This window comes from Dendropsophus ebraccatus, chromosome 2 (genome assembly GCF_027789765.1).
Source record: "Dendropsophus ebraccatus isolate aDenEbr1 chromosome 2, aDenEbr1.pat, whole genome shotgun sequence".
Classification (NCBI taxonomy): domain Eukaryota; kingdom Metazoa; phylum Chordata; class Amphibia; order Anura; family Hylidae; genus Dendropsophus; species Dendropsophus ebraccatus.
The window spans coordinates 213,029,315-213,052,475 of NC_091455.1; the positions used below are offsets into that span (position 1 = coordinate 213,029,315).

A 23,161-nucleotide genomic window follows, 5' to 3' on the forward strand; every position below is an offset into this window, starting at 1 on the left:
CTCGATTGGAATTTTTCACTGTTCTTGCTGAGTTCAGTGATTGTTGTGTTTGTAGATAGATAGATAGATATAGTGAAGGCGAGTGGCACTACAGGTTGCAGCGATTTAGGTGCCAGCTGGCTTGGTTCAGACCACGAACCTTAATCCAAATAGCAAGAGATGACCAGCGGCACACCAGTTACGTGGAATAAAACGTGAAGATTTATTGTGGATCAAAACATCTCAACAGGTGCAACACAGTCTAGCACGACGTTTCGGCGGGGATCCGCCATTTTCAAGTGCAAAGTAGTGAACTCAGTGCTCATTTAAATATACACACACATGATTATGAAAACACACGTGATTGGTGGACATGATCTGTCAATCTCTGTAAGGGACCAATTGGTCCAAAGTGATAGTTAATCATTGGAAAGTGCTTACTGGTGCGATTATTTGAGATACATAGTATTACGGAGATTGACAGATCATGTCCACCAATCACGTGTGTTTTCATAATCATGTGTGTGTATATTTAAATGAGCACTGAGTTCACTACTTTGCACTTGAAAATGGCGGATCCCCGCCGAAACGTCGTGCTAGACTGTGTTGCACCTGTTGAGATGTTTTGATCCACAATAAATCTTCACGTTTGATTCCACGTAACTGGTGTGCCGCTGGTCATCTCTTGCTATTGAGATAGGAGATAGATAGATAGATAGATAGATAGATAGATAGATAGATAGATAGATAGATAGGAGATAGATAGATAGATAGATAGATAGATAGATAGATAGATAGATAGATAGGAGATAGATAGATAGATAGATAGATAGATAGATAGATAGATAGATACGCAAAATGCCAAATGTTTCTGTACAGATTATCCAACACTATGATGATAAATCAGATTTTTATTGCTTTTGCTGAGAGCTTTAACATTTTGGCTTTTAGGGCAACTTCATGCAGATCTGCCATCACCAGTACTCGAATCAGCTGCTCAGTGATGGCGGCGGGGCTCATATCAGCCTGTCTGTGTGTTCTCCAAAGGTTTAACACTTGCAGGATTTTCTCTGGAAACTGTAGAGATCTGACAGAGACATTACACATGGTATTATTATGTGACATTATACAGGGTGATACTGTCCTAATTCGCATTGTCATCACCTACTATCACAAAATTCACAAATGTCCCTTCTCCAGGGATCAGGCATCTCATTCAGATCTGTATCCTCCTTTATAGTGAACAATATTATAATAATTACTGTATATTCTTGTATATAGGAGCAGTATTATAGTAGTTATGATCCTGTATATAGGAGCAGTATTATAGTAGTTATATCCCTGTATATAGGAGCAGTATTATAGTAGTTATATCCCTGTATATAGGAGCAGTATTATAGTAGTATATCCCTGTATATAGGAGCAGTATTATAGTAGTTATGAATGAAACACAAGAGAATAGTGCCCGCACTATCGGTGTATAGGGCTAGTGCAGGGGCGTAACTACCACTATAGCAGCCATAGCGGCTGCTATGGGGCCTGCCGCATCAGGGGGCCCCATGGCCTGCTCCTGCAATACACTGGGCCCCCTTAGCCGTCATCATTTGCAGCACCGGGTGGCCCTGCTGGTCTCCTGGGTTTTGCAAATGTCCCTTTAACTGCAAGCACTATTGACCAGAGCTAGCAGTTATGTAGTTATGACTTCACTTGACCGTTTAGTGGTCAGTCGGGGGGGGGGGGGGGGCAATCAAAAGTTTGCTATGGGGCCCAGCCATTTCTAGTTACGCCCCTGGACTAGTGGATGCAGGCGAGATGTCTATGGATAGACATACACAATCAGTGTGTCAGACTAGATCCGGGGTGCAACGGCAGAAAGCACAGTAGTAAAGTGGCACAAGCAGGAAGAAGCAAAAAATCCGAAGCACTCACCGGGTAGTAGTAGTCTTCAGTAGTTTATTACATGAATCATCACAGGGAGGGGAGAAGATGGAGGAGGTGCGGGAGCGCTCCAGGCCTGGCTAGACGAAGGGAGGAGTCCCGAAATAGCTATCCCAGGTGATGCGCCTGCACCTCCATTGATCCACCTTCCCCTCCCTGCTATGGTTTCCACGTAATAAACTTCTGAAGACATCAACTGGTGAGTGCTGGACTTTCTCTCCTTGTCATTATAGTAGTTATATTCTTGTATATAGGGAGCAGTATTATAGTAGTTATGCGGTTCAGGGAAGAAACAGAGTGCTGCACCTCACACCTATGGCTGATACTAGTGCCCCTAGGCTAAATAAAAAACACATCAGAATTTTGTGTATGAATTGATCAAGCCACACTGCCCCATGTACCTCGTGCCGGTATCTGATACACATGGGTCCCTACACTAAGTCCACACCGTGCCAGTCAGTGGCTACCAACCAGGCACGCACAGTCAGGGAACGGGGGCCATGGGACGGCCCTGCGACCCCCATGCCACAGGACCAGACCCAAAAACACCACACCAGAACCCGGCCAGCACCGCCGGCGGAGAAGGTCGCCCCCAAACCATACCATATACCATATCCATACTTGTGTCGTTTGGGGGCAGCCTTCCCCGCCGGTGGTGCTGGCTGGGTTTTGGTGGGGCTTTTTGGGTCTGGTCCTGTGACATTGGGGTTGCAGGGCCGTTCCATGGCCTCCCTTCCCTGCATGTGCACGCTTTGCGGGGTTGGCGGTCGCTGACCGACACGGTGTGGAGTTAGCGTAGGGACCCGTGTGGACCAGAGGACCTGCGCGGTGGTACACGGGGCAATATGGCTTGATCAATTCATATACAGACACTCTGGTGTTGATTTTTAATATAGGCCTAGAGGCATTAGTATCAGCCATAGATGGGATGTGCAGCCATTCCATTCTCTCCAGTTCGTATTATAGTAGTTATATCCCTGTATATAGGAGCAGTATTATAGTAGTTATATTCCTGTATATAGGAGCAGTATTATAGTAGTTAGTATAGTATACAAAGTTGTGCAGCTGTGACACACCCACTGGCGCATCATCAAACCAGTAGACTGGGGTCTGATGATGCGCTAGTAGTGCTAATATAGCTCCCATAATCAGTCCCATCTGTGGTGGACTTGGATACTAAATAAACTAGCACATCCCCGATGGTGCAGGGCAGTACAGTGATTAGTGTTACTGTCATTTTGTGCGCTGAAATAATAAATGAGACTGAATTCAGAATCTTAGTGATTTCAAAGCAATTTCCTTTCTTACCGATTCTTCACTATGGCTTTGACATCTTCATCATTAACATGAAGTTTCTTGCAGAAAAACGTAAAATCTTCCATGAATACCTTACGAGAGACTAATCTGAAGATTTTCTGCATGATCCTGTCTAGAATAGATAATTATAGAACTAGTGAAGAAATGAAGAATACAAATAGGGTGACAAAATACCTTTATAGGGTAGCTTCACATGTACAGGATTCGACTAAATAACTGAACACAACACCAAATCTGCTGCGGATCCTGTATGTGTGAACACACCTTTAAAAAAAAAAAAAAAAAAAAAAAAACTTGTGGAAAACTGAATTTGATGCAAACTATAAATGAGGAAACCTGACAAAAGTTTGGGTTCACACCCGAACTATCGTCATTTTAAATTCCAGTGCAAACCTGATCTTTTGGCTCATCTCTGATACAAACATGTGATCACATCTTACATTAGCATCACCAGCCATGATATCACTGGTTCTTTTATTTATAGCTGTAATTATTCATCAATAATCTGAGCACAAAGTATCAAAAAATGTTGTATGCTTGGCCATTTGCAGTCTAGACATTTACTGTCCTAAGAGAGGAAGTGGTTACCCAAGAGTAGAAATTGTCAGCCATTTTGGCTCCCATGCAGGGTCGTAAGTCGGTGGCTGGTCCCCATAGCAATATGTTAAATGCTACATCATATACCGGCTCCATGTGATTGCTAATGTGATGCCACACTTGCACTTGTTGGCCGGGTCATATAAAATAAAACTCTATGGTCTGAAAATTAATCGGTTTATTCCATTCCAGACATATTCTGTTGCCCCAAAGATATATACCATGTGTGCTCAATATACTGTGCAGACAGAATCCCTCAGAAGCAAAATCCCCAAATCAATTGAGACCCCAGACCAGATCCTTTAAAGAGACTCTGTCAGTAGGATTATGTTGTCCTATCTCAGGGTAGTATAAACTAGTGACAGAGAAGCTGAACAGAATGATGTATCACTTACATTGTTCTGTGCAGCTGATCCAGAGATCTCCTCCTGACTAACATGGACAATAAGTAGTCCTCTCCATTATGTGCATGAGCTCAGTAGTCCTGGATATTCATGAGAAGCAGAAAATTCCGCACACCAGCTGCTAATTGGCAGTTATCTGCCCATGCTGGTTATAGTCATTCAACTGTCAATCAGCAGCTAGAGGGCGGGAGAGGGGTGTGGCAAGAACCCTATTCTCCTGCGTATTAGGAGAATAGCTGATCAAAAAGATAGTAGTATTACACCGATCTATTAAGCATTTCTGTCACTAGTTTATGTTAGACTCATTTAAGACGGCATAAACCTAGTAACAGATTCCTTTTAAATGGTCGCTGTCATTAGGAAGAATTTTTGATATGTCCTAGAGACCAGTTAGGTGGTGTTTACTGTATATATTGTGACCAATTAGGAAAATAATTTGGGAGAAGTCCAAGCTGAATACATTCTCTCTCGGTCATCTCCAGGCTCATTATCCTGATCGGTCATGGTTTGAACAGTTTCGGACTATTTCAGAGTCCCTCAGTAACATACTGCACCTTCCAGCAGGTCAGCCGCCTGTAAATAACGCCCAATGGGATACACTGCTTTCCCTTCGCACACAAGACGAGGAGGTTTGGTCATAGGATTGTCATCCAGACTGATCTCCTTCAGGTTCTTTAGACGGTGGATGTCGCCGGGTAATGATGTCAGCTTGTTGCCTACATAGGTTTAGAGAGAATTTGCAAAATTGGAGAATGAATTCTTATGGAAAATATGAAGATGAAACAGAATAGAAGCAAATACTTATATGGTATATATAGGCTATGTATGGTCTAAATCCTGCTCTCCACTGCTTTAGTCGGGAGATATTTTACTGCAACTTACACTTGTTCTTAGTGTCTTCCTATGAGATAAAGATCATGGTTGACTTGCCATAAATGCAGTAATTCCAGTCATGTCTAAATTCTTCTGTCTTACAACTTTTTCCGCTGGAAGATTATACATTTAAACTTAGGTAATTCTGCACTTGTAATGCAACTCAGTGTAGAGTCCTAACATTTATTATGAAGGTTGGATATTATTTCCCATTGGAGATGGTCTTCCGGCTATGTCCATAAAGACATGGTTGGGTGAGTCTGATTGACCTCCAGCTCATGCTGACGAATACTGTCCTGGATGAATGGGCAAACATTCCCACAGCCACCATCAGAATCATGTAGAAAGTCTTCTCAGAAGAGGAAGGAGGGCTGGTATATATGCAAAGAGGGGGCAACTAAATAGTGATGCCTATGGATTTAGATATAATTAGACAGCACTCTTTCTTATCTCCAAGATATCTGTGACCCCCGACTCAAATTAGCAAATATGAGCATTGAAAACCATAGATTTCCAATGTGTTCTACTGATTAGGATATCTGAAAATTAATTAAAGTCACAACTAGTGTTGAGTGGGTTTGCCAAACCGTTTGACTTTGACCTGAACGCTTAGTATTTGACTCCCAGCAGCTGGAGAAGTTGGATGCCAACCTAGGTCTGCCAGGAAAACATGGATACAGCCTATGGCCTAAGTTTCTTCAGCCACCGGAAGTCAAATGCCAAGCGTCCAGGTCGACAAATCCAAATCCACTCAAAGCTACCCACAACCCGACTAATGATGGCCATATATATCACAATTTGGCCAGGACCCAGTCATACCATTCAGGCTGATGTGCTGGAGTCCCTCAATGGCTGAAACAGATTCAGGAAGACAGGAGAGCTGATTATTTGAAGCTGTAATATTGATCAGATTTTTCATTACTCCGATGCTTTCTGGAATGGTTCTTATGGCGTTGTGAGAAATATCCAGGTTCTTGAGATTGTTCATTAAGCATAATTCTTCGGGAAGGTCTAAAATCTAAAGAAAAGCAGAGTAATAAAGGAATATTAGTTATTCTGAACTCTGTTTCCTGGTGTTCAGAGCTGAATTCACAACTTTGGTGGCTTAAGAGCTGAAATCAAAAATTAGATTCTTAAAAAAAGTTTTTCTAACCACAAGGCCAGTGTGGTGATATTTTTACATTTATAGTTGATTGCAATGATGACCTTAAAAAAATTCATGGCCCAACCAATCATTGAACATCATTCAAATAATATTTAGAGTTTCCTATTAATGGACTAAAAAGTTGTATAACAGACTAGGCATCCAAGCGTCCTTTCACAAGGGCCAATTAAAGGGGTTAAAGGGATTAGAGCTTCCATCTTCACCAGCCACTGGGAGTCAAATGTCGAATGTTAGGGGTTTCGCGAACCCAAACTTAATGAAAATTCTCTTATCTCTAATACAAGTTAATGGAGTTTTGTTTAGTCTGACTAGAATACAACTAAATTTTACCTTCATGCCACTGTCATGCCTGATGTGTAGAGTTTCCAGAGATAAGACACGGCACACTTCCTTTGGGAAAACCTTGAAGTTATTATTGGAAAGGTCAAGCTCCTTTAGTGCCTCCAGCTGACGGACCTGCACAGGTACAGACTGAATCTGATTCCCCGACAGGTTGAGTCTCTGAAGACTTTGTAAGCCACACAATTCAAGAGGAAAACACGTCATCTTATTACAGTGAAGGAGAAGATCACATAAGGACTTCATGTCGGACACATTCGGTGGGACACCTTGAATCTCGTTCTTGCTAAGATCCAAGTAAATGAGCTGGTGAAGCGAACAGATGTAACTGGAGAACTCCTGTAACTTATTTCCACTGATCTCGAAGACTTGTAGCTTCGAGTTGTAAATGATACTTTGCGGAATTTCTTGAATTCCATTATGATTGAGGTTTAAATGTAGCAAATCCACCATGGAGGACAAAGCTTGGGGGAATTCAGTCAGTTGGTTACCTCTCAAGTCCAATGTGGTTATTTGTGAACAGTTGTTCAGTTCAATTGGAAGGTAAAGTAGGTGGTTGTCCGCACAAGCCATTACCGATAGGTACTTCAGGTGCCCCAGTTGCTCAGGTAGGACCTCCAATGCGTTTTGGCCAACATGAAGCTCTGTCAAGTTGGTTAGCTTATGGATCTTTTCAGGAAGGGAACACAATTGGTTGCCGGTCAGGGTTAAAGTCTTTATACATTGGCAGCCGCACAGCTTTTGGTTGATAACCTGAAATAAGTTATTGGCGATGGAAAGAACTTTGAGTTGTTGCAGCCGCTCAATCTTATCTGATAATCCAGTTAGCCGGTTGTCATCAATGATCAGTTCTTCCAGATTGGTCAAGTTATATAGCTGTATTGGCAAGAATGCGATCTGATTCTTACTTAGCGAGAGTTCTCGGAGGTTCTTCAGGTCCCCAATTTCTTTTGGAAGATTCTTGATCTGGTTACCGCAAAGGGAGAACTTTACTAGTTGTGGGAGCCTGAAGATGCATTTGGGTAGCGTCGACATCTGATTGTGGTCTAGGTTGAGCACGTGAAGGTTCTTGAGGTTGGCCATTGACTCTGGCAACGACTTCAGGTGGTTTCCGCTCAGCCCCAGGATCTGTAGGGTTGTCAGACTTCCAATACATGAAGGTAATTGTGTCAGTTGATTATGGGACACAAAGAGCTGTCTGATGTGTTGGAAGCGTGAGATGTCATCTGGAAGGCTTGGTATAAGGTTATGGCTTAGGTTTAAGGCTTGGAGTTGAGATAGATGACCTATATCTGGAGGTAGACACTTTAGCATGTTTCTATCCATGGACAATATCTCTAGTTTGAGAAGACATTGTAGATCTGGTGGCAGCTCCTTGATTGCGTTGTTGTTGAGTTGTAAACACTTTATGTCTGGAGATCTGAGGACGTCTTCCGGTATCTCGGTCAACTGCTTCCCATTCAGGTTGAAGACTGTGAGACCTTCAGATAACATGGTGGATAACTGGAATTTACCACATCAAGACAGTCATGGGACTAACGTCTTCTTGTCTATGACCTGTAAATTATAACAAATATTGAGATCTTTTTTAATAGTACAATAAACTGGTAACCTTAGATATAAAGATGTAGATACCACCACTGTAACTGAAACAATTATAAATAGTCTTACAGTTTTTCAAAAGTTTACATTGTACTGGGTCTTAGTCCTGAGACCTGCCGTGATCGACAGTTATAACTGGATGAAGCACAAGGCCAACTGCTTCACTCCCTGGCATGTGCCCAACTAACTGATTACAGGAAATTGGCTTCATTATAAGTCTATGGAGTCAGTCTCTTGTAATAGAGTAGGCAGCCGGGGAGTGAGGGGAGTGATCATAACTAATGATTGCAGCAGGTCTCTGGACTGAAAACCGATGCAAACTAAACTTTTGACAAAGTTTTTACAAATGACACTAGTACTTTGAGTGCCGCAATCCCTTTTTTTTGAACCGCCGCCTGGTTCCCTCACACGGCGTTGGTCTTTTCCCGAGCACCGGCCCAGCATGAAGCACTGGGGGCTGGCTCGCCGGCCCCCAGTATGACAAAAGCCCCTTCCCTCTATGACGCGGCGCCGTTAGAATCAATGGAGTTGCGTCACAAAGGGGAGGGGAGATCATCACACTGAAGGCCAATTTCTTAAATGTTTACTTTAAAATTTTTAATTTTTTACAGGCACAAAAAATAATAATCTAAAACAGGTGGTATAGCTAATCTTCTCATGTCGTTTGATTATTGGTTATCACTAGAGATGAGCGAACCGGGTTCGGGTTCGAGTCGACCCGAACCCGAACGTTCAGTATTTGATTAGCGGTGGCTGCTGAACTTGGATAAAGCTCTAAGGTTGTCTGGAAAACATGGATACAGACAATGACTATATCCATGATATCCACATAGCCTTAGGGCTTTATCCAACTTCAGCAGCCGCCGCTAATCAAATGCCGAAAGTTTGGCTCGGATCGACTCGAGCATGCTCCAGGTTCGCTCATCTCTAGTTATCACTATTTGTATGGGACATTTACTAAGCAGAAAGTGTATGACCCCAGGTAACAATGCCTGTAGTTACTGTAATGACAGAATTGGCACTTACCGGGATAGTTTAGTAGGACAATTCCAGAACCATGCTGTATAGTGGTCGCTCCAGCACAGGATCTCATAGAGCACAGGATCTCATAGAGCACAGGATCTCATAGAGCACAGGATCTCTCATAGAGCACAGGATCTCTCATAGAGCACAGGATCTCTCATAGAGCACAGGGCCTCTCATACAGCACAGGGTCTCTCATAGAGCACAGGATCTCATAGAGCACAGGATCTCTCATAGAGCACACGATCTCTCATAGAGCACACGATCTCTCATAGAGCACAGGATCTCATACGGCACAGGATCTCTCATACGGCACAGGATCTCTCCTACAGCACAGGATCTCTCCTACAGCACAGGATCTCATATGGCACAGGATCTCATACGGCACAGGATCTCATACACTGAAGTGCCTGGAGACACAAGCAGATGATCACTATGGAGAGCTGTACATAAACACTCACCGCCACAATCAGCTATGTTGATCTGTTTGCACGGACTGCGGTCAGCAGGTAATAACTTGTATTATCGCCCATCCCAGACCATTCATTCCCATAGAACTTACAATACCAGTTTGTCAGCTGCCAACATTAAACCCTGGCATGGCGGCCCCTGGAGTAGCCCTGAGGATTGTGTATGTGACCGGGGATCAGCAGCCAGTAAACACATTCATTCCAAGCCTTCCCCTAGCAACCCTCCCTGCAAGGGTCTACAGTGCACAATGCCTTCCTGCCATAGAGATTCTACAGAGACCCTTTATATCCTGGGAACACAGGACTGATATATACACATCTCACTGCTGATCCCAATACTTCCTATCAATAACATATAAATAAATCCACAATAAATGCAAATCCTGGAATTGTCGCCAATATAATCAGTTTTATCCATCCTCTAAAAATCTGACCGACAACCAATATGGCGGCTATAACAATACTTACCCGACTTTCCCCGACTCCCGGTGGACCGCTGTAGCCCTGTTCTAAGGGGCCTATTTAGCATTTGTGCATTTTTTTAGGCCTTGGGTACTTTTTACTTGCTGCACAAACACTCACAGACATTGCTCACAATGTATCACTAGCCGCGCAGGTCTTAATGAATCTGCACATTTTTTGTCCAATTTTATATTAGGCTGGGTTCACACTAGGTTTTTTTTTCATCCATTTTTTTTATCCGTTATTGCAAAAAACAGCTGAAAAAACTGATTCATTTGTGAGCATATGTTTGGATCCGTTTTTCCATTGACTTCCATTATAAGAAAAACGGATCAAAATACATTTTTGTGTATGTTAAGAAAAAAAAAAAGATGCCTTTTGATCTTCTTTTTTTTTTTTTTTTTTATAATGGAAGTCAATGCAAAAATGGATCAAAATGGATGCACAAAAATGCATCTGTTTTTTCATCAGTTTTTTTTGCAAAAATGGATGAAAAAAACATAGTGTGAACACGGTCTAAGCAATTTCTTTGGTTAAATAACTACACCAAGGTCTGGCTGGAGCACTGATGCACAATGGTTTTTTTTTTTTTTTTGCACATGAGAAATTTGTCAAAACAAAGTAGCTAACTTAAACCACCTGCCTTCAGAGAAAAAATAATCAAAAATGGCACAGCTGATGTAAACTGTTTAAAAATAGCGCAATATGCTACATATATGATGTGTAAAAATTATAACATCCTGCAAAAACATAAAATACGCCAGAATGACAGAACACAAAGAATTATAATTATGCCCCTAAGGCTGTGTTCACATTGTACGTTTTCGTTATCTTTGTTTTGATTAAGAAACATGGAAGTTTATCCGTCCACCACCTCTACGCCACCAACCACATCCCCTAATGCCATTTAAATGGCGCTGTTGGTTTTTGCCACAGCATCTAAATGGTTAAATAGCCAACATGGTGATCACCCTGCGTCGGCTATTAGTGGCCGAGTGTCATTCTTCTCGATATCACATTAATGGCCCCTGACTGAGAATAAACGTTACGGCTCGTTAAGGGGTTAATATTTCTGGTGATCATTCACCTATGAGATAGAAGATAAGAGGAAACAATAGCTGACACTCAGAAGGGTTACCGTCTCTTTAAAGGGGTGTTCCGAGTTTCTGTTCTACAACAATGCAGTGAGCTCCAGCCTGTTGTGTATACATTGTACATAGTGACGGAATGCATCTAATTTTTAGCATCTCAGGTTTTCCTTAAAGGGATATTCCGAGTTGCATTCGTATTCTAAGCATGTATGCAGCCTGGTGCAAAACATAACAAAGTATACTAAACCAAAAATACAAGTTAGAGTACCCCTTTAAGGAAAAGCTGAAATGCAAAATAGTCTATGCATTCTGTGACTATGTACTATACAGGTACAGCCAGTGTATATACAGCAGCAGGAGAGGCTGAAGATCACTGCATTAGTGTATACCAGTAAGCTATATACTATATAAAGCACAACAGCACCGCCCCCTGGTAAAAGAAATTATAGCAGCCAATAATACAGCTCCAATCCTGGAGATCAGTAATATAATATGATCAGTAAGGTACAGCAGACACATCTTATAGCCCATATCCATAGTACGTCCTTGTCTCCAGACACTAGCAGAAGCTTCGCTATGAGGCGGGCCTATGTCAGGTCAAGAGGGGCGAGATATACACACGTATACAGCACACAGTTAGATTTATAACCAAAAGGTGTCTATATTTCTGCAACCTATACAAATAACTTTTTTGGGCCAGGTTCACACGCTGTATGACACCGGACGTTCTGTGACCCCGGCCGTGTCACAGAACAGCTGGTGTCAGTGAAGATCATCCTGGCCGGCACTGTGAACTTCATTTTTGCTGAATTTGGATGCGGGACCACCTGTATGTGTCCACGTCCCAATTCACTGTAGCACACAATAGAAAGTCCAGCTGGAGCCGCACTCTCCATTGTGTGAGCTGTCAGTGTTATGTGGCCGTTTTTTAGTTTTTTGTGCAGCTGCTAGGAATCTCGGCCGGAGAGTATACTATGTGTATACACTCCGGCTGGGATTCCATTGACTACAGCGTAACATAAAATTTCAATTAATCACAGCCGTTGTTGGAAATCGCTTTTAGGCTATGTTCACACAACGTAATTTTTCTATTAATATAGAAACATAGAAGATTGTCGGCAGAAAAAGACCACTGGGTCCATCTAGTCTGCTCTTTAAGTATTTTAAGAAAGAAAATACTAAAAAGGCAGACTAGATGGACCCAGTGGTCTTTTTCAGCCGACAATCTTCTATGAAGTAACTTTGCAGTCTTGACAAAGATCTACGGTTTTATGGTCTACCGCTCATATACAAAGCTGTGTTTCCATGGTTACAGACTACAAACAACCCTGCGTAGTCTGATCCTGCAGTCACATTACTTCCTGTCTGGCGGAACTGTGCTGTGTGTCCTCTCTCACTGAAAACTAGACTAAGACTGAACCCACTTTCTCCACCAGTTTAACTCCTCCTACAGGGGCTATTCTAAACCCTCCTGTGAGTTGTGGGGCTGAGTGTGGGTAAGAGAGAGGAAGAAGAGGATAAGAGAGATAGAAAGAGCACCTGTGAGTGGTCAGCACATGACATAAACAATTAACCCTTTTGCTTCAGCTGTGCACATAAAACACAAAGACAGTTGTGACACCTAGTGGGGAAAACAAAGTACTTCATCTCCCACTTTTATCTGAGTGTACGACTTACTGGTGTGCACATACAACAACACCCATGATGGGACACCACAGTTTCAGCTCCGGAGATCCCGGAGATCAATTTCTCCCCTGCCCCTGCTGTCTTCCCGATTTTATAATTCGCCGGACTTCTCCTTTAACATATTGAATGTACAGTATATTAGGAAAAAGTATAGGAAAGAAGGAGGTGTGTCCACAGGATCAAGCTACACAGGGTTGGTTTGTAGTCTGTTACCATGGAGACAAAAAGCTCTACGCAAGTACAATGTCATTTTAAACAATTTCCCTCCATAGCCTGTGTGATTCTTAAAGGGAACAATGACGTTTAATCCCCCCGTGTGGCAGGGAGAGATGGGCAGGTAGTCATCTGGGTGGCTCCCCGCCTGTGTCTAGTCACTGCTTTCTGCCTGTCACTCATCCTCGCCGCGCTGGGTGAGAGTGGTGACTAGACACAGGCGGGGAGCCGCCCAGATGACTACCTGCCCATCTCTTCATGTCCTGGGGTATAAAGCTGCTGCTGCAGCTGCTGCCGGTATGTGCCACGAGCTGCACAGGAGCTTTATAGACCGCACCAGGGAACCGAATCCGTCCAATGGGGCTGATTGTTCCCTTTAAAACCTGGAGTATATGGTTCTTCTGAACCCCCTATAGATATATATGCCACCTTTAACATTTATTCCCCTAGACGCCTGGAGTATCCCCTTATACACAGCGTTACCCGCAATCACTTTCCAATACAGAACAAACCCTCACTGGGTCTTTCTGAGAGTAAAGCTCTGACCTTGTTATACTGTCTATTGATACTTTGTATAGGTTTAGAGACAATAACAGGAGGATTTATTGCATCTTATTCTCTTAGCGATTAAACTCACATATACAATTTGTAACAATTATATGGAAATTATATTTATAGAAAAACAACCAATTCCTTGGATTTTACCATGGTTTATAGAAGAAGTGTGACTTTACCATGTCTGACCACTAGATGTCAGCAGATAAGTGCAGGTCAATGCTTTTAACCTTTTACTTTCCTTCTTTTTCACTTTAGTTTTTTTCTTCCTCACCTTCCTAGAGCCATAATTATCTTATTGCTCTGTCAGCGTAGCCGTATGAGGGATTTATTTCCGCCGGACAAGTTGTAACATTAATACTACTATAATATTTTGTACAATAAAAATTATATATATCTCCTGAATGTATGAGCATACCCTTTCTGGCACAGATGCACCCACAGGGGGGGGGAGTCTGATATATATCGGAGGGTCTAAATATGACAGGATTGCCGATTGTACCTGTTCTTACTCACGGTTGCCATTTACCTATATAAAACTCCTTTTTTCCATGTTAGAGGCCTCCATAGCCTTCAGCAAATATTTTGCCCGAATCTCCATGTACAAGAGCTGTTTGTGCCGTTTACAACCAGAATCACTACTTACATAGTACTGAGCCCTCCCTTCATTTGCAGTATGTACATACATATCAGGTTCTGGGAATTAGTCGCTCTCAGTCTCTATATATACAGATACAGAGAAGAAGTTAATCTCCAGCTACTGATTATAACTACATCAGGGGGATCGGCCACCTTTGGCTGAATAGATCTTTATTCTCAAAGCAACATTCGAAAAAGGAAAACCCGCCCCCCTGTACATGCTGTGTGTATAGTCAGAGAACGTACTGTAAGGTCCAGGCCCGTCCGAGCACGACTCACTAACATCCATCATAATTGCGGGAACAGGGATTGCTTATTCAATAAGAAGGTATACAAGAGTGTAATAGGCATCTATAGAAGATGTATGATGAATATGGGATATACATGAGTGGTTATAAGATTACATGCACTGTAACACCCATCTGGTCAATTAAGGACAGTGCAGAGACCATTTACTGCAATAGACAGCGAGCTGCTATCTATCTATCTATCTATCTATCTATATATATACAGTGATGCCTTGAATTAGGAGCATAATTCGTTGCGGGATGGCGCTTGTAATCCAAATCCACTCTTATACCAAGGCAAGTTTTCCCATAAGAAATCACTGACATGCAGAAAATATAATAATCTTTCATTCTGAATAACATGTAAAACAGATGAAACAAACAATGAGAAGCAGCAGAATCTGTGACATTATAAGTTACTGTACAGTATAGCAATCAGCATGTGGTATATAATGTATAGTAACTGTATAACCCTGATAACACAGCAGCTGGATATGTGATATTATAAGTTACTGTACAGTATAGCAATCAGCATGTGGTGTATAATGTATAGTAACTGTATAACCCTGATAACACAGCAGCTGGATATGTGATATATAAGTTACTGTACAGTATAGCAGCATGTGGTGTATAATGTATAGTAACTGTATAACCCTGATAACACAGCAGCTGGATATGTGATATATAAGTTACTGTACAGTATAGCAATCAGCATGTGGTATATAATGTATAGTAACTGTATAACCCTGATAACACAGCAGCTGGATATGTGATATTATAAGTTACTGTACAGTATAGCAATCAGCATGTGGTGTATAATGTATAGTAACTGTATAACCCTGATAACACAGCAGCTGGATATGTGATATATAAGTTACTGTACAGTATAGCAGCATGTGGTGTATAATGTATAGTAACTGTATAACCCTGATAACACAGCAGCTGGATATGTGATATATAAGTTACTGTACAGTATAGCAATCAGCATGTGGTATATAATGTATAGTAACTGTATAGCCCTGATAACACAGCAGCTGGATATGTGATATATAAGTTACTGTACAGTATAGCAATCAGCATGTGGTGTATAATGCATAGTAACTTTATAACCCTGATAACACAGCAGCAGCTGGATATGTGATATATGTAACTGTGCAGTATAGCAATCAGCATGTGGTATATAATGTATAGTAACTGTATAACCCTGATAACACAGCAGCTGAATATGTGATATATAAATTACTGTACAGTATAGCAGCATGTGGTATATAATGTATAGTAACTGTATAACCCTGATAACACTGCAGCTGGATATGTGAGATATAAGTTACTGTACAGTATAGCAATCAGCATGTGGTATATAATGTATAGTAACTGTATAACCCTGATAACACAGCAGCTGGATATGTGATATATAAGTTACTGTACAGTATAGCAGCATGTGGTGTATAATGTATAGTAACTGTATAACCCTGATAACACTGCAGCTGGATATGTGAGATATAAGTTACTGTACAGTATAGCAATCAGCATGTGGTATATAATGTATAGTAACTGTATAACCCTGATAACACAGCAGCTGGATATGTGATATATAAGTTACTGTACAGTATAGCAGCATGTGGTGTATAATGTATGGTAACTGTATAACCCTGATAACGCAGCAGGTTGTAGATACAGGATAGCACTGCAGATCCCCATAATGCAGTAGCGTAGTACAACAGGCTAGAATAGAGAAGCAGGGCTGCTGTCAGAGGGCTGTGTGGTCACATGACAGCAATGGAGAAGGGGTGTGTTCAACATGGACCAATCAGGAAGTAAGAATAACAGAGCTGTGCAGGAAGACAGTGACAGAAACTTTTCCATACAGCAGTGTGTACATCTGAGTGTAAGTGCAGACACATAATGGCAACAGTATATATAGCTGAGTGTGAGTGCAGGCACATTATATCAGCAGTGCATATAGCTGAGTGTAAGTGCAGGCTCATTATAGCAGCAGTGTATATAGCTGAGTGTAAGTGCAGGCTCATTATAGCAGCAGTGTGTATAGCTGAGTGTAAGTGCAGGCAGATTATAGCAGCAGTGTGTATAGCTGAGTGTAAGTGCAGACACATTATAGCAGGAATGGAGAGGATAGGAAACACAAGGGATGACAGAGACTGCAGGGAGCATGAAGGATTGAGCCAGGCAGATGTGGGCATATACATTCAGCATTTTTTGTCGGTGAAGAGAAAGGTTACAGCTATGGAGAGATTACCCCCCACAGTCCTGTCCCCTGATGTAAGCCCCAGTCTGAAGTGATCTGCTATGATTTGAAAGGTGGGGGAGACTTCCTGGGTCAGAGTACAGTGCTGTAGACCCCGCTATGCAGATTTTCTGGAGTACCCCTTTAACTATACTCGGCTGATATATCTGCTTTTGAAACCACCCCAACATGTATAACTGTGACATTGGTCACTATGGGCACGGTTTCATCTGCATGTAGCAGCCACATTGTGGGAGGCCAGCCTTATTCTATAGCATTATCATCAATGGGTTCTCAGCAGTATGAAGAAGCTTGGGCACAGGCATATCGCTTCCTCCGGTACTGAAGCCAAGTGATCAGGACTGAGCTGCAGTACCAAGCACAGCCACACTTGTATGTATGGCGCTGTGACAATCAATGAGCTGATCACTGGCAGCTCAAAGTCGAGGAGAACTCTAAACTCCATGAGGACCAGTCCAATTGCGAATCCTAAGACGTAACCCATTTACTCCACATCTCCGGGGAGGATAAACATATTAAGTGATTGTTTGGCGGCCCAGGAAAGCTAATGCAGGGCAAATGAAAGGACACATTCCTCCGTCCATAGCTCGCTGCTAGCAAATATTTATCTGACAGTGATTGGAGAGAACAATGCTCTTTGAAGCCCTGCGCCGTCTTCACACATGATAAATGGCGCTGTCTAAACACTCGGATACTTTCTCATTATAGATGAAGGTGACGCCGCTTACTCATCTGCATTTTCCATAACCTGCACACCCCTGGGCTCTCATCACCGCTCTCAGCCTCAGTGTGCGCTCTGCTTAAAGGAACATCCCTCGAAGAGTGAACTGAGGACACATGTAACGCAGCTGAACAATGGGGGGATATTCCTGAACGAGCATTACTGGGTATAAGGAGATTTATTGCTTTTCTAGAGATTTCATATATTCATGGATCTTGCATTAAAGCATTGGTACTGCATGGTTTCCCAACTCTTGGGGCAAAGGAGGTAATGCCCCCAATCCAAAAGTGAGTGTATTTGCCTTGCCCTGTGTAGTGAGGAGCAGTGTATACAGTGTATGCATTGCTCTTTAGTACCATACAGGAGCAGGAAGTCCAGTGATAGACAGGTGTCCCTGTTCCTTTAGGCTATGTTCACACTACGTAAGTTTCTGGCTGTAGCTCGTTCCGTAAATAAGCGGCCGGAGACTTACGTAGTTTGCGTACAATGGAAAGTATACGATGTACGGCTGCACAGTTTACACTATGTAAGAACTTACGCCCGGATCGTACGCGGCGCCGTAAAAAAATGAACCAGACCATTGTTTGCGGACGAAAATGCCGTAACTTACGCCCGTAGCGTTACATGCGGTCCCGTACGTAGTGGTGATTTCTTCATTTTTGCAGCTTTTTGTGCCGTTCCAAAAGGTTCTGTGGGGTGTTCGGGGCTAGGCGAAGATTTCCAAGTAAAAGACCGCTGTCAGATCGCTACGTAGGGCACTCGGGAAGCGTAAGTAGACTACAGGCGTAAGGTCGCGGTCCGTACGTAGCCGGCCGCAAGTAGTGTAAATCTCCGGACGGAGTTTATCGTGTATATGTCCGGCTGCGAAAATATGCGGCAGGACATATACGCAGTGTGAACATAGCCTGAGATTGTATAAAAGCAGGGACTTCTGTGTATCGCTAGACTCTTTGCTCCTGTACATAATGAGGAGTGATGCATACAGTGTATACTTGCCTTAAACTGAGCGGTAGTGCATACAGTATATGCATGCCTTGTCCTGTAAAGTGAGCGATGATGCATACAGTGTAAACTTGTCTCGTCCTGTAAAGTGAGCGATGATGCATACAGTGTAGACTTGCCTTGTCCTGTAAAGTGAGTGATGGTGCATACAGTGTATACTTGTCCTGTTAAGTGAGTGATGATGCATACAGTGTATACTTGCCTGGTCCTATAAAGTGAGTGATGATGCATACAGTGTATACTTGCCTGGTCCTGTAAAGTGAGTGATAATGCATACAGTGTATACTTGCCTTGTCCTACAAAATGAGCGATGATGCATACAGTGTATACTTGTCCTGTTAAGTGAGTGATGATGCATACAGTGTATATTCGCCTTGTCCTGTAAAGTGAGCAATGATGCATACTGTGTATACTTGCCTTGTCCTGTAAAGTGAGCCATGATGCATATGCAGATTGCCTGGTCCTGTAAAGTGAGCAGTGATGCATACAGTGTATACTTGCCTTGTCCTGTAAAGTGAGCAATGATGCATACCGTGTATACTTGCCTTGTCCTGTAAAGTGAGCCATGATGCATACAGTGTATACTTGCCTTGTCCTGTAAAGTGAGCCATGATGCATACAGTGTATACTTGCCTTGTTCTGTAAAGTGAGCCATGATGCATATGCAGATTGTATAAAAGCAGGGACTTCTGTGTATCACTGGACTCTTTGCTCCTGTACATAATGAAGAGTGATGCATACAGTGTATACTTGCCTTAAACTGAGTGGTTGTACATACAGTATATGCATGCCTTGTCCTGTAAAGTGAGCGATGATGCATACAGTGTAAACTTGTCTCGTCCTGTAAAGTGAGCGATTATACATACAGTGTATTCTTGCCTTGTCCTCTAAAGTGAGCGGTGATGCATACAGTGTATACTCGCCTTGTCCTGTAAATTGAGTGATGATGCATACAGTGTATACTTGCCTTGTCCTACAAAGTGAGCGATGATGCATACAGTGTATACTTGTCCTGAAAAGTGAGCAGTGATGCATACAGTGTATACTTGCCTCGTCCTGTAAAGTGAGCAATGATGCATACCGTGTATACTTGCCTTGTCCTCTAAAGTGAGCGGTGATGCATACAGTGTAGACTTGCCTTGTCCTGTAAATTGAGTGATGATGCATACAGTGAGTGATGATGCATACAGTGTATACTTGCCTTGTCCTGTAAAGTGAGCCATGATGCATACAGTGTATAGTTGTCCTGTAAAGTGAGTGATGATGCATACAGTGTATACTTGCCTCGTCCTGTAAATTGAGTGATGCTGCATACAGTGAGTGATGATGCATACAGTGTATACTTGTCCTGAAAAGTGAGCAGTGATGCATACAGTGTATACTTGCCTTGTCCTACAAAGTGAGCGATGATGCATACAGTGTATACTTCCCTGGTCCTGTAAAGTGAACAGTGATGCATACAGGGGGACATTTATCAAGACTGGTGTACTTGAAAGCCTTGATTTTTGCCTGGTTTATGCCTGTCTCCAGACATATACCTTGATAAATTAGATACAGGAGGATAGCCCTCCTCTTCCTGCCAAAAGGCGAGCAGGGGTTATGGCAGAAGTACGCCAGGTAGAAGGTAAGAATCTGGGCCTCCTCAGTGACATACGCATATCATTGATAAATCTCCCCCAAGGTGTATTTTCCCTGTACAGTGAACCCCCAATGCCACCCACCCTACTTTACGCCACAGTGACCATAGAGTATCCCCATTGTGCAGCCATAAGTGGCCCTCAGTGAGTTATGTACTTGTAGGGACCCAAATACACCAGTTGTTAGGAAAAAAATAATTCAAGGTCATGGCAGTATACTTGTAGTGTGAAACTAAAGTTATCAGAGAGTGTTAAGCAGAAGCTAAGCAGAAAACTGCTGCCAGACACCACTGGTGATGCCTTATTTCCCCCAGAACAAAAGGATCAGATATGTTGAAATCCAATACCCCTGACCCTTCGGTCCCCTGAGGCGAGATATGGGGGGCCAACATGCATGTTAGATGATCGATTGATCCCACTAAGTCAGTTGTTTTAGACTACTTTCCCCGATGTGCATGGCCAGTTATGGTAGGTGACATCAAGGCCTAGAACTTTAAGGCGCAATTATGGAGCCGCTATGGGGACCTTCCCTAATGACTAGTTACCCGAGTCCCGGCAGCTTTCTTACATTTCAGGGTGTTTCAGAGTAAATTATAGCGTCCTGGCATCCCACTGGCCGTTGTTTGGGCAGCATGAAACAGATAACAGGTTCCCTTTAAGGGATAGGTTTTATTCTTGTATCTTCCTTAGTCCTACAATGCTGGGTCTGCTCATAGAAAGCTGGAAATAAGCAACCAGACAGGCCTGATGCCACGAAAGAGAGAGCGTTTAGGAAACCTCATAGATACAAGATAGTCAGCACATCCTGCCTGCAACCACCGCAGGGCACAGTAATACTGCTAGACAGAATAACATGAGTAGAGAAGTGGAGGTATATGCTATATACTACACATTGCTAATACTGCAAAATGCTACAATTTCCTTAAAGTGTCCCTGTCACTTTAGAAAAACTTTGACATGTGATAGAGATATGTCAGTACTTTTGATCGGTTGAGGTTTGGGTGTTTAATGAGCAGGGAGAAGAGCAGGGCTGAGCGCTTCATTCACCACTCTCTGTGCATACGACACAAAGTGGTCCCATAGACTCACGTGTAGTGTGAACTCCTCCCGGCTCGCTCTAGCGATTGGTTCATCTCCCTCCAGTGCTTTATGCCCACTCACACATTCCTCCTGCCCGGCACTGCCAATCCCTTTCATTGTTCAACAGAGATAAATAATAATCCGGCATGAAGTCTATGACCACAACCCCCCGGTTCTCATCACATGGGAGCGTTCACAGAATAACAATAATTATTACTCATCCTGTTCTTATTAATTAGCTGAGAAAATTCCATCCATAATGGGCTCCTTATTCCGCCGCCACAAACAGATGACATCAGGCTGGATTTCCAGCAGGACTGTTCCTTTAAACTTCCTGAGAAAATCCCAACAAACCTCTCGGCTTCTGTATTTATACTTATTTATAAGCACCTCGTGTCTGGAGGTCATTTCTGTTTCGGACTCTTCCAAATGTGTCCAACGATGAGGGTCCAGAAGTAGTGTCAAGTGAGTTTGCCGAACTGTTTGGGTTTGGCAACGTTCTCCGTACCCATGCGCTCGGCAATTGACTTTCAGTGGCTGGAGAAGTTGGATGCCGCTTTAGGGAGTCCTGGAAAACATGGATACGGCCATAGGCCATTGGCTATATACAACTTCTCCAGCCACTGGAAGCCAAAATCCGAGCATTCATGTTTGGAGAACGTTGCTTAACTTGGACAGTTTGGCAAATTCCCTCCACACTATCTAGAAGTCCTTAGTTGGGCTCGGACTCCCCTTGGCAGGGATTGTATCTGTTCAGCCATCTATATACATCTACATATAGTATTAGGGACATTCGGGTTGGTGGGTACTGCCTACTCCAGCCCAGGCTCTCCCTCCGCAGAGAAAGGAACGATACTTTGGACTAGTTGCTGAGGAGCATCCTCTGCTAGGAAGCTTCATTCCAAGTTCATTCTGAAAGGATAAGTGAGAAGAAGATAAGGAGACAAAGACAAGAAACTGAGGGAAGACGTTGAATAGAAGCCAAGTGGCTCATCAAGGACCTTTCAGGTCTTCAGGCAGGGCCTACAGTCATGGCTGCCACATTACAGAATTACCTGCACCCCGCAGTTGGCAATGCAGCTCAATTCCCTGAGTACTATTAGTATGGATAATCCTCTGGAAGCAAAGGAGACCCTCGGAGAGGACTCACAGAACAAGTGTATTACTCCAAGGCCTAGAGTGGCGCATAGACTGTTTCTGGGACCACCACACCTTATATAATTTTCCTTAAACTACCTCCCTTGCTCCAGCTATTGGTTTCTATGTTATTTGAAAATAGACTGTGCCTCCATCCAGATAGAACTGTCTGGTCCCTCTGCACACCCAAGATCATGAGTAGCCCACAGTCCTACCAAGCAGACACAGTCCACGGCCTACCACCCACACTCAACTGTGCCGGCCATGGAGTGTAAGAAATCCCAATGGAAGTCCCAGCTGCCCCCTACTATGTCCCCTGCTTCCTCTTCTGCTCTGAGCGCTCATATACTTACTATGAACCTGTACAAGTTTATCACAACCAAAGGGACACTTCACAATGTCGTACCCGCACCCCTGGGGCCATGACTATAGACTTGTGCTGACTTTGTGCTGAACTATGTTACAGATAAGTATACTGCATAATAACAGCCTTCAGCTGAGCCACATGAAGCAGAGAACGGACCCATCAAAACGGGAAATCACTGCCAAATATTTGTTGTAACTTGATAAAAAGAAGGAAATGTAAAGTTCACTTGTGTCATTCTACAGAAACAACCGGACATGTTCCAGCACGGGGGAGAGATGCATGAGCTTTGATGCTTCCGTCTCATTCTTCTA

General features: G+C 42.9%; 1 protein-coding gene across 4 annotated transcripts; it reads right to left on the reverse strand.

Annotated features, from left to right (window-relative positions):
• Positions 1 to 875: 875 nt before the first annotated feature.
• LRRD1 (leucine rich repeats and death domain containing 1) lies at positions 876 to 9,676 on the reverse strand. Of its 4 annotated transcripts, none has more exons than XM_069959438.1 (6): positions 9,241 to 9,676; positions 6,604 to 8,169; positions 5,928 to 6,126; positions 4,790 to 4,951; positions 3,226 to 3,346; positions 876 to 1,066 (listed from the first exon to the last, which is right to left on the reverse strand). In XM_069959438.1, the coding sequence occupies exons 2-6, from the start codon at positions 8,104 to 8,106 to the stop codon at positions 883 to 885; spliced, it is 2,169 nt and encodes a 722-aa protein (XP_069815539.1). In that variant the 5' UTR covers positions 8,107 to 8,169; positions 9,241 to 9,676; the 3' UTR covers positions 876 to 882. The 4 variants fall into 4 exon arrangements, with proteins under 4 accessions (XP_069815539.1, XP_069815540.1, XP_069815538.1 ...); XM_069959439.1 differs by lacking the exon at positions 9,241 to 9,676 and adding an exon at positions 8,302 to 8,388; XM_069959437.1 differs by lacking the exon at positions 9,241 to 9,676 and adding an exon at positions 8,284 to 8,381.
• Between the last annotated feature and the right edge of the window lie 13,485 nt (positions 9,677 to 23,161).

What these genes read in the sequence shown, in the direction of transcription:
- LRRD1 (XM_069959438.1), bottom strand. Translation starts at nt 8,106, where the DNA reads ATGTTATCTGAAGGTCTCACAGTCTTCAACCTGAATGGGAAGCAGTTG. An exon ending in GGCATGACAGTGGCATGAAG is followed by an intron (nt 6,127 to 6,603) that starts GTAAAATTTAGT and finishes GCTTTTCTTTAG; the next exon opens with ATTTTAGACCTTCCCGAAGA. An exon ending in GGCGGCTGACCTGCTGGAAG is followed by an intron (nt 3,347 to 4,789) that starts GTGCAGTATGTT and finishes TATCTATTCTAG; the next exon opens with ACAGGATCATGCAGAAAATC.